General features: G+C 48.9%; 2 gene segments (V, D, J or C); both read right to left on the reverse strand.

Annotated features, from left to right (window-relative positions):
- Positions 1 to 2,726: 2,726 nt before the first annotated feature.
- Positions 2,727 to 8,038, reverse strand: LOC102417376 (the record flags this gene model as incomplete). The annotated part of the segment is given in 3 exon segments: positions 2,727 to 2,859; positions 7,725 to 7,910; positions 7,992 to 8,038. Coding segments are annotated over 3 exon segments (366 nt in total), but the record flags the coding sequence as incomplete, so codon positions are not given.
- Positions 8,039 to 9,621: 1,583 nt separating this feature from the next.
- Positions 9,622 to 11,013, reverse strand: LOC111824423. The segment is given in 3 exon segments: positions 9,622 to 9,725; positions 10,575 to 10,886; positions 10,968 to 11,013. Coding segments are annotated over 3 exon segments (462 nt in total).
- Between the last annotated feature and the right edge of the window lie 348 nt (positions 11,014 to 11,361).

Below are 11,361 nucleotides of genomic sequence, written 5' to 3' on the forward strand. Positions count from 1 at the left end.
TATCTTAATTGATGATGTTATTTTGATCTGAGAAACTACTCCCAAGCACAGAAAGGTGAGACACCTGTGATGGTTGATGTTGGAAATTTTGTGATTATGTCTGCAGCTCCCTGTGCAAACTATTTGATATGCGAGCTCATGGCCTATTGCAGATACCCCCCTAATAGTTACATCAGAAACAGTCATGGCTTTAATTGGAGAAAAGGCACGAAATAAAAGCAGTGATCATGTATGTGAACAACTCAGAATCATTCATATGTTGTAACTGTTTTCTCAGTCTGGTGTCATCAGTGATGTGGGGGTTCAGAGGGAGGTGACTGAACAGAATTCCTACCATAGAATTTCTCTTGGGAAAGGGAACTACAACCTGGAGAGGAAACCACAACCTGGAGAGGAAACCCTCATCCCAGCCTCCCCCTCCCCTTCCCTGGGAGATCACTGTGGTGAGAGGGTGCTGGGCTCTCCCACAAACATGTAAGGTCCTTAATGTATTATGTGTACATTCTGCCATCAGACATATGATTTTGAAGTGCATTCATTATGTTTATGTTTTAATCTGTGCAATGAATCTTTGATGGGACAAAAGTCTTTAATTTTAACCAAGGCCATTTTAACAATATTGTCTGTAATGGGTATTATTTTGGGTGATTTTTACAAAGAATTTCCCAGAAATTTATGGGCCTCCACTGTCCATTGGCTTCAGCAGCCACAGGGGCTGGAGCAGGTTCTGGTACCAGAGGGGAGCGCTGCTGGGAAACTACCCATAAATGTGGACGTGACTGTGGAACTGGGTGAGGGGAGGAAGCTGGACTGTTTGAGTCACATGACAGAAATGTGCCTGATGCTCATGGACAGAGAGTTACTGGACATGTGGGTTTAAAGCCTCCTCCAGTGAAGGTCCAGAAGGAAGTGCAGGGCATGAGAGAGACAGCTTGTATGATCATAGAAAATACCTGAATAATAATGAGCAGGAGTTGATTGAAGTAGAAACCTTAAAGGTCATGCAGTCAGGGATCAAGAGCAATAAGGAACCTGTCACTGCAAACTGCTGGGAAGGGGACCCCTGTTTCCTACATGCACATTCTCAGTGTCTCTTTTCTAGAAGGTGACACCTTCCCAGGTCCAAGGTATTCCCACTTGGACACCTTTGGGTTGATTATCCACACGATCTCACCATGAATTCCAGAAGTTGCATAATTCATTGGGGTCCCATTTATGAAATCTCTCAACACTCACTGGGAAGAGTGGACATTCCTCACTGGAGGAGCCAAGGTGACGGTGTGTCTGTATGAGGAGCCTTCATTCCATTAGACCAGGGCTCCTGTCTCAGTCCATCATCTTCATTGTAATCACCATCATCATCTTCATCAACATCACCACAATTTGCTTACTTATAATCATTCTTCTTGTTTTCTATGGACATGATGGTTGTCCACACACAATGAGTTCTTATAAGTAAACAAAGCAGGTGCTTCCTCTTCAGATGCCATTAGGGATTGAGACCCCAAAGGCCCAATTGTAAGTTGACACAGGCCTTTGAAAAAGCCGATGACAGATCAGTGGGAAAGGACAGATTCCCACCAAGACATTGGACCAAGAATCCTTTCCAGTTCTATCACCACCATCACCATCACCACCACCACCACCATCATCATTGCAAACATCAACATCACCATCATTCCCTTACTTATAATTATTCTCATTTTTTACATGTAGTTTTTGTACATACATAAGGACCTATTTCTTAATTTTTGCTCAATTTCTATAGTTGTTAAATAAAATGCAACTATATTTTCTTTTTTTCTTGGAATTCTAACAACTGAGGGCTCATTGCTGCCTCTTCTCCATCTGCCCCACAGAAATTGGATAAGAAATCATACTTTTCTCTTTGGAAATTATTGGGAGATTGAAACCACATCAGTTCCTGGAAACAGAAATCCTCACTCTCCCCCACCATCTCGCCAAAATAAAAGCCCTCCACCCTCTCCTTTCCAGTCTCCATCCAAGCAGGTCTGACTTGCTGAGTGATCTTTCCTGTGCTTCTCAGGGGTTTCAATCAGGAGCATAATAACCATCCCTCGTCCCCTTGGTGTGTGTGTGTCATGAACATCTGTACCAGCTGCTGTGCCTCTGCTTCTGCATGGTGTCCACTCCTCTGGGTGCTGTGAGCATGAGGACAAGACCAGGACTGTCACCCTGTGGGTCCTTCTTCTGCAGCTTTGGGGTCACACACATGTGGGGCCCACGGTCCAGCATTCAGGGGAGCTGCACTGTTGAGTCATTAGAGCCTTTTGTTAGATTCAGGTGACGTGGGTCAGAAGATTTGATGATAAAACCCATTAGGGCACAAGTGTGTATGAAAGAGACTCTCTACCTTTTGTTCACAGGAGAAAGTTCTCTCTCTTTACAACAGACTTTCTAGCTCAGAGACTCAGACGTCAGCGAAGAATCAGGATCTGAGGTTCCCTGAGGGAAACTGTGACATGAAGAGGAAACCACACAGGAACCAGCCCATACCTCCAACTGCACCTGCTTCTGGATGGTCCTTGTGTTCAGGAAGAAAGCATTGACCCCAACAGGAAGCCTGCTCAACCCTCCAGGGACAGCCTCTGAGCTGGGACCCTATCTTTCATGGTCCTGAGCACCCCTGGTGTCCTGGACACTCCCCGAAGCTCAGCCCTGATGTCTCCTCAGGGAGGTTAGTGTCTGGGCTCACACTGACTTCCCCTCACTGTGTGTCTGGCACAGTAATACATGGCCATGTCATCGGCTCTTAGGCTGCTCATTTGCAGAAACAGTGTGTTCTTGGCGTTGTCTCTGGAGATGGTGAAACGGCCCTTCACAGAGTCGGCATAGTATATGGTACCACCACTACTACTAATGAGTTTGACCCACTCCAGACCCTTCCCTGGAGCCTGGCGGACCCAGTGCATTTGGTAGCTACTGAAGGTGAATCCAGAGACTGCACAAGAGAGTCTCAGAGACCCCCCAGGCTGCACCAGGCCTCCCCCAGACTCCACCAGCTGCTCCTCACACTGGACACCGGCAAACACAGAGACACAAGGTGGACTGAGAATCACATGGAAGCACCTACAGGCACAGGCACAGGTCTCAGCGCCCCCCACTCCTGAGAACGACCTTGAGAAATGATCAGGAGAAAAACGCAGCTTGGCACCAAGTCCATGGTGGAGCCGCTGGGGTCCTGTCTCAGGTGCTTGGGTTCTGGGTGTCTCCCCAACATGCCAGGCAAGGGCCCCCTTTTATGAGCAGGAGGAGAGCCCCATTTGCATGGAGTCTGCATATAAGGGTGCAGCTGGGACCCTGGGCTGCACGCCTGACCTTGTCATTCTAGGGGCGACCCCAGATGGGAAAATACTCAAGGATCCTGGCCAGAAGGGCTTCCGTCCTGACCCTCCTCCCTCCCTCCTTTCCTGAGACCCGTCACCCTGACCCCTTTACTTTGGGGGCAGCTTCCAGGATTGAGATTCCTCCTTCCTTGGCGTTTTGATGAGGACCCAGGGGTGCTCCCCCAGAGGTGCGTGGATGGGGCTTCCTCTCACTCTCCTTCACCCGCCGTGGGCCATGTTCCCTTTCTGGGGTTTGAGAATAAGAATTTGCATTGAATGATACTTTTATTTTGAGACTGAAAGATTCTCCTTGTTATTTCCTCAATCGGATCGTCCACAAAACTGGAACCTCTACATGTGAAGGGCAGGAGAGGCTGGGCTGGATGCTGTGGCCACAGCCTCTGTCTCAAACCTACTGTCACTCTCACAAGCACACTGCTGCCTCCCGAAAGCACACATTTCACTCCACTTCCCTGCTGCTCCTGTGCAGCAGTTCTGTTTCCTAGCTCCTCAAAGTGGGAGAATTTCTATCATTTACAAATGGAGCCCTGGCTTGTGGTGTGGGGGGTTGGCATGCTGCAGGGGATTAATTAGTATTTTTGATCTTTTCAAGGCATCAGCTGTTGGCATCATGAGCTGTTTTTAATCATTTTTCTCTGTTAATTTCATTAATCTCTGTTCATCTGTATTTTTTCCTTCATTCTGCCTGATTTTTATTCAATTTTGATCTTCCTTTTATAATTTCTTTTTTAAAAAATCTTTGCTGTTGAGAGAATTACTGATGTCCCCCTTTGTACTCCCATATCAACCTTGCACCGTATTCCTGTCTCAACCCTGGCCTTCACCACCTCTTATCTGTGTCTATATGTCATGCATGTGACTATGAGTTCTTTGGTTCATCTCTTTCCACTCTCCCCTCCCTCTTCCCTATGAGTTTCCTCATTCTGTTCCATGTTTCCATGCCTCAGATTCTATTTTATTCATCAGTTATTTTCTTTCATTACATACTTTGTTCATTATTTGGGTTCTTAGATTCAATTTTTGATAGATATGTATGTATTGTCAGTATTTTGTTCATATTTTTAGTTTTTTTTTTAATTTTTATTCATTTCAGAGGGGAAAGGAGAGAGAGAGAGATAGAGGAAGAGAGAGAGAGGTCAATGATGACAGAGAATCACTGTCAGCCACCTTTTGCATGCCCCGCAACATGGGCATGTGCCCCTAACCAGAATCAAATCTAGAACCCTTCAATCAGTAGGCCAATGCTCTACCCACTGAGACTAACTGGCTGTGGCTTTGTTCATATTTCCTCCTCCTCCTTCTCCTTCTCCTCCTCTCCTTCTTCTTTTGCCTTCTTTTTCTTTTCCTTCTTCCTTTTCCTGCTTCTCCTTTTTCTCCTCCTCCTCCTCCTGAATGTGTGGAGTTGTAAGCTGCTATGGTCTAAAGCTGTCCAATGAGTGCCCTGGCTCTAGAGCCTCTTGGGAGGGGCAGAGTCAGCCACTGCCTGAGGCCACCAAGCAGTAGCTACAGGGGCATCTGCAGATGGCTGCTACTTGTGATGGGCATGGAAGTGCCAAGGGGAGGACAAGTTGTGGAGCGAGGCAGGCTGGTTCTAGTGCCAGGTCTTGGGTCTCTTATTGTTAGCTTTGGGGCATGAAGATGCCAGCTTCTGCTAGTTTGAGAGATTTTAGGAGAGTCTGAAACCTAAGCCAGGAAAAGCCATTCATATGGAAAGGCTGCTGCAAACAGCTTGGGTGGGGCTGTAATTTGGATGGGGTGGGTTCTCAGGGAAGAGCAAACTGTGTGAGACACACTGATGGAACCTCAGATATGTCTTTTAGGCAGCTATGTGATGGGGGAGGTCCCAGCACAGAAACAATGACCCCTGGGAGTAGCCCTGTCTGGGAGAAAGCCATCCGTATTTCCTGCCTCAAATACCAGACAATCCAGTTCTTTCCCACATGTCCCTGGATCCTCCAATTCCACCACCTTTCCCTGGAGCTCAGAGGAAGCAGGACCCTGTAAGTTCCTTTGCTGGCCCTTTAAGAGGAAAAGCCTGGGTCTCCAGCTGCCTCCGTGTCACTCAGCAAAAATCATTGCTGTTATTTACATCCTGAAGCTCTGAGGACTTCTCTTCCCAGCTCTGGATCCCTGGGTTGGGGGCTGGTGTGGGAATCGGACCCTTTGCTTCTCACAGGAGGCCTCCAGAGCTGAGATATCCCTGCCAATTAAAAACATACAGCATGTGGGTGTAAGACTAGCCTGCTCCCTGCCTCCACCCTTTCTATCAGTCTCGGTGTGCTTTCTTCTGTACCTCCCTAGTCTGGAATGATGGTTGTTCTCTATTTTAGTTGTGCATTTCATGTGGTTGTGGGAGGCAGTGAGAACATGCATTTACCTCTGCCTCCACATTGGTTCTCACCCTTTCCCATTTTTTTAAAGTATAGGCTTAGATTATTGATTTAAAGATCTTTCTTCTTTTCTAACATAAGCATTTAATGCTGTACATTTCCCTCTAAGCACTGCTCTAGCTGCATCACACAAAATTTGATATTTTGTAATTTCATTTTCATACAGTTTTGAAATATATTTTCTGTTAGTTTAGAATTCTACATTGATGTTCCTTCAATGTTCCTTCAGCTCTTTAGAGTCGTCACTCCATTATCTTCTGGTTTTGGTTGTTTTCCATCTGACCTTTGTTGTTTTTATTAATCTTGTTTCTTGACTCATGTGTGGTTTTTTCCTTTGCTGCCCTTGGGCATTTTATCTTTTTCACCAGTTTGACTTCAATGTGCCTTGATTTAATGTTGTTTATTTTGATTCTTCTTGGAGTACTTTAGTGTTCTTAGATCTCCTTATAATTTACATCAAATTCTGAAAATCTGTTTTCAATGATTTCTTCAAACATTTTTCTTGGTGCCCCCTCTCTCCTCTTTCAGGAATTCCAATCACATGTATATACTAGAGGCCCAGTGCATGGATTCATGCACCATTGGGGTCCCTCAGCCTGGTCTGTGCCCTCTTGCAATTCGGGACCCCTTGGGGTCTGCGGGGATAGGGCCAAAACAGCCTTCCAATATCCCCATAATGACGTAGTAGTATGCCAAGCTGCAGGTGGCCGGGAGTAGGCTGAGCCTGGGCCAGGTGCCACGCTGCTCCAGCTCATCCTGACACTGCTGCGCCTGCCGTCGCTCGGTAGTGTACTGCCATGGAGGCAGGAGAGGCTAGCACCACTGCAGCTGCACTCACTAGCCGTAAGCCTGGCATCTGTCAGTTAGCTGAGCAGTGCTCCTGCTGTGGGAGTGCACTGAATACCAGGGGGCAGCTCCCATGTTGAGCATTTTCCCCCTGGTGGTCAGTGCGCATCACAGCAACCAGTCAAATGGTCGTTCAGTCATTCAGTCATTTAGGCTTTTATACATACAGACTAGAGACCTGGTGCATGAAATTTGTGCATGGGGTGGTTTCACTCAGCATGGCTGCGCCCTCTCGCAATACAGGACCCCTTGGGTAGGGTCCCTAGGCCTGGCTGGGGATCAGGGCCTATAGAGGCTTTCCTTCTTCTGGTTGTGGCAGCTGGCCCCACCTCCGCAGCTGCCACTGCTTGCCATTTGTGTGACATTGTCCCCCTTCCCCCACCAATGGTCACCTCCCTCTGTGGGCGACAAGCATGGGATGCGATCACTTTGCAAGTCTGGGCCACCCTCTGCAAAGCGATAGATCGTGGGGTTCTGCAATTGGTGGCTCCACAGAGGGAGGCCCAGACCACCTGGCCAGGTCTCCATAATCGATCGCTGTGCAGAGGGTGGCCTGGACCTCCTCTTTCAGGTGATCAATCATGGAGCCCACCCCTCCCCATCAATTGCCCCACAAAGGATGGCTTGGTCCTCTCTCTGTGGGGTGATCTTGGGGCAATGGCAGGGCCCTTCAACCAATTGCATCACACAAGTGTTGGTGGGCCTGGTGCCAGTGTGTGTCATAGCATGGACATTTGGAAGGTTGTCTGAACAGTTGTTCTGATGTTTGGTTGTTTGGTCAATTCGCTTATTATGCTTTTATTATTGTAGATATTTGACTGCTTTATTATCTCTTTAGAGATAAAATCAATGTGCCTCTGCTGGGATAGATATAGTATAGATAGATATAGATTAGATATAGATATAGATATAGATATAGATATAGATATAGATGATATAGATATAGATATAGATATCTATACTAATAAAAGCCTAGGTGGTCCTTGTGCCCTCGTGCGATGCCCTCACATCATCACAAGATGGCCACCCCATTTAGTCACAAGATGGCCACCACAACATGGCCGCCCCCACGTCATCACAAGATGGCCACCATCATATTGTCACTTGATGGCAACCATAAGTGCTCCCATCATAACATATATACCCAATCCACTCCAGCCTCTTCACCTGGGGCTGGCGGATCCAGGTGCAGGTGTAACCACTGGTTGTGATGGAGAATCCAGAGACAAAGCAGGTGAGGGAGAGGGTCTGCAAGGGCTTCACCAGTCCTGGGCCCGACTCCTGCAGCTGCACCTGGGCCAGGACACCTGGGACAGAGAGAACACAGTGAGTCCTGGGCTCAGATGCTGGATCCTCATCTCCTAATGTCTAAGCCCTGAGTCACCCATATCTGGGAGCTGACAGCAGGAAGAGGAAGAGCCACATGGGAGTCATGTCTTGCAGGTGAGGTCCTCGTCTCCCAGAAACTATTCTTCAGGGTGAGGAGGCCCTGCATTTAAGGGGACTCCAACTGTGTGTGTGTGTGTGTCTGGTGGCCTTGTGGGCATTTGCATATGGGAGGTGTCTGCACATACAAAGGGCAAGAGGTGAGGGAGGTCCTGGTCTCTGGGGCTTCTCCTGGAAAGAGGTGCTGACTGTGCTCTCAGAGAACCAGGCCCTCCTTGGGGTCCTGGTCACTGTGTCCTTCCACACCAGGGGTTATGCTGTAGGAGGTGGTCAGAAAGTAGGATATGGGCACAATCAGTGACTCCTTTGGGTTTAAAATCATTGGGTTTCTGTTTCCATGAATATATATATATATATATGTATGTATATATATATATATATATATAGACATAGATATAGATATAGATATATACACTAATAAAAGCCTAGACGGACCTCATTACCTCGTGTGATGCCCTCACGTCATCAGGAGATGGTGACCCCAAGTTGTTACAAGCTGGCCACCACAAGATGGCCACCACAAGATGGCCACCACAAGATGGCCGCCACAGATGGCCCGCAGGGGTGAGCAGTTGGTGGTGATCAGGCTGGCAGGGGAGCATTTAGGCATCAATCAGGCCTGCAGGGAAGTTGTTAGGGCTGATCAGGTTGGCAGGCAGAAGTGGTTAGGGGCAATCCAGCAGGCAGGCAGGAAAGTGGTTAGGAGCCAGCAGTCCTGGAATGTAAGAGGGATATCCAATCTGCAGTTGGACATCCCCCAAGTGTTTCTCAAATTGGAGAGGGTGCAGGCTAGGCTGAGGGACACCTCGCACCCTAGTGCATGGATTTTGTGCACTGGGCCTCTACTAGATATAGATATAAATAGAAATAGAAATAGATATAGATATAGATATAGATATAGATATAGATGATATAGATGATATAGATATAGATAGAGATATAGATATAGATATAGATAGATATAGATGCATATATAGATACATATATAGATAAAGATCATATATAGATATAGGTATAGATATATATGGAGATATAGCTCTTTCTTTTTTGATCATCCATTGAGGATATTTTCATTTATTATTAGAGGGAAAAGAAAGAAGCCAGAGAGAAACATCAATGATGAGAGACAATCATTGTTTGCGTCCTGCATGCCCCATACAGGAGATGTTGTCGGCAACCTGAACATGTGTCCTAACCAGGAATGGAACAGTGACCTCCTGGTTCATAGGTCGATGCTCAACCACTGAGCCATGCTGTCTGGGCTTTTCCTGCACTTTTAGGATTCACAGAGCTCCCTGTGTACCTGGGCTCTGGTCAGCGGGACTTGGGCAACATTATAGATGAACAGGCCCCAGCCCTTTCCTCACTTTCCTCTGACATAAATGGCTATGGGCCTGTCCACCATGATGCTCTGAAGCTCACAGGCCCCTGGAGGTTCCCTCAGCACAAGTGTGAGCTGTTGGAAGTGCTCCTGGGTCAGTGCTCAGTGTGTCTCCACCTGACACAGGAGGAACTGCGCAGACTGACCTCATACGTCGGCACTGCATGTGGGTTCGGCAGGGCGATGGAGGTCACTTCAGGCTGCCTGAGTGGCCCTGGCCCTGGTGTCTCAGGGAGGGCCTGGTACAGGAGATGGGCATGAGGGGATGACGTGGGGCTGCATTCAAGGTAAAATCTACAAGGAGGGAAGGAGAGGGCAGACACATCCACACGGGACATCCTGTGCAGGCCCCATAGGGTGAGAGTGTGGGCAGCAGAGGACAGAGGGTGAGGGTGGGATGGTGTCTGCGGAGCTGGAGGCACAGCAGAGGCGGGTGGGACCATGTCTCCCTTCAGCAGGTTCTCAGGATGCAGGTGGTTCCCCAGGGGAAGCTGGACTAGTGTTGGGTCTCCGAACCTGGGGAAGAGGGTGCATCAGGGCTGTGACAGGGCCCATCATTGGGCCTCCAAGGCACACTGAGAGGCAGCGCCCACAGAGGTCAGACCCTAAACCTCCATACGCAGTCAGGTCAGTGAGGAGCAATCAGCTAACTGCCCCCCAAAGGGCTCCTCCAGGAGTAGGGCAAGGGGCTGATCACCCTCAGGTGAAGTTTGGGGCCTGGACTCCGTGTTACCCACTCAGCCCTGCGTGGAGGGTGGAGAACTTTGCTGTCAGTGATTGGACAGGAATCCCTACAATGTTTTCTTTGTCAACCCATAGCGAGACCGTCAGGGACATGGTGACAGGAAGGACCTAGATGAGAAGTTGACCAGATCTGACACACAGCCACTTCCTGCTTTTTCCTGCTGAGAATCTAATTAAAGGCACAAAGAAGGAAGCAGGAACTTCCCCAGGGACACTAGGAGGGAAGAAAGCATTGACCCCAATAGGAAGCCTGCACAACCCCCCAGGGACAGCCTCTGAGCTGGGAGCCTGGGTTTGCTGGTCCTGAGCGCCCCCTGGTGTCCTGGACGCTCCCTGAAGCCCAGCCCTGCTGTCTCCTCAGGGAGGTTTGTGTCTGGGCTCACACTGACTTCCCCTCACTGTGTCTTGAACAGTAATACACGGCCATGTCCTCGGTGGTCATGGAGCTCAGCTGCAGGGAGAACTGGTTCTTGGACGTGTCTCTGGTGATGGAGGTTCGGCTCTTGAGGGAGGGGCTGTAATTAGTGCTCCCATCATAACATATAATCGCAATCCACTCCAGCCTCTTCCCTGGGGGCTGGCGGATCCAATGCCAGCAGTAACCACTGGTTGTGATGGAGAATCCAGAGACAGAGCAGGTGAGGGAGAGGGTCTGCGAGGGCTTCACCAGTCCTGGGCCCGACTCCTGCAGCTGCACCTGGGACAGGACACCTGGGTCAGAGAGAACACAGTGAGTCCTGGGCTCAGATGCTGGATCCCCATCTCCTCACGTCTAAGCCCTGAGTCACTCACATCTGGGAGCTGACAGCAGGAAGAGGAAGAGCCACATGGGAGTCATGTCTTGCAGGTGAGGTCCTCGTCCCCCAGAAAGTATTCTCCAGGGTGAGGAGGCCCTGCATTTAAGTGGACGCCAACTGTGTGTGTGTCTGGTGGCCGTGTGGGTATTTGCATATGGGAGGTGTCTGCACATACAAAGGGCAAGAGGTGAGGGAGGTCCTGGTCTCTGGGGCTTCTCCTGGAAGGAGGTGCTGACTGTGCCCTCAGAGATCCAGGCCCTCCTTGGGGTCCTGGTCACCGTGCCCAGGGACCTCTCCTTCCACACCAGGGGCTATGCTGCTGGAGGTGGTCAGGAAGTAGGATGTGGGAATAATCAGTGACTCCTTAGAGATAAAATCAATATGGACAT

The sequence above is a fragment of the Myotis lucifugus genome, unplaced genomic scaffold, assembly GCF_000147115.1.
Source record: "Myotis lucifugus unplaced genomic scaffold, Myoluc2.0 scaffold_1448, whole genome shotgun sequence".
NCBI lineage: Eukaryota > Metazoa > Chordata > Mammalia > Chiroptera > Vespertilionidae > Myotis > Myotis lucifugus.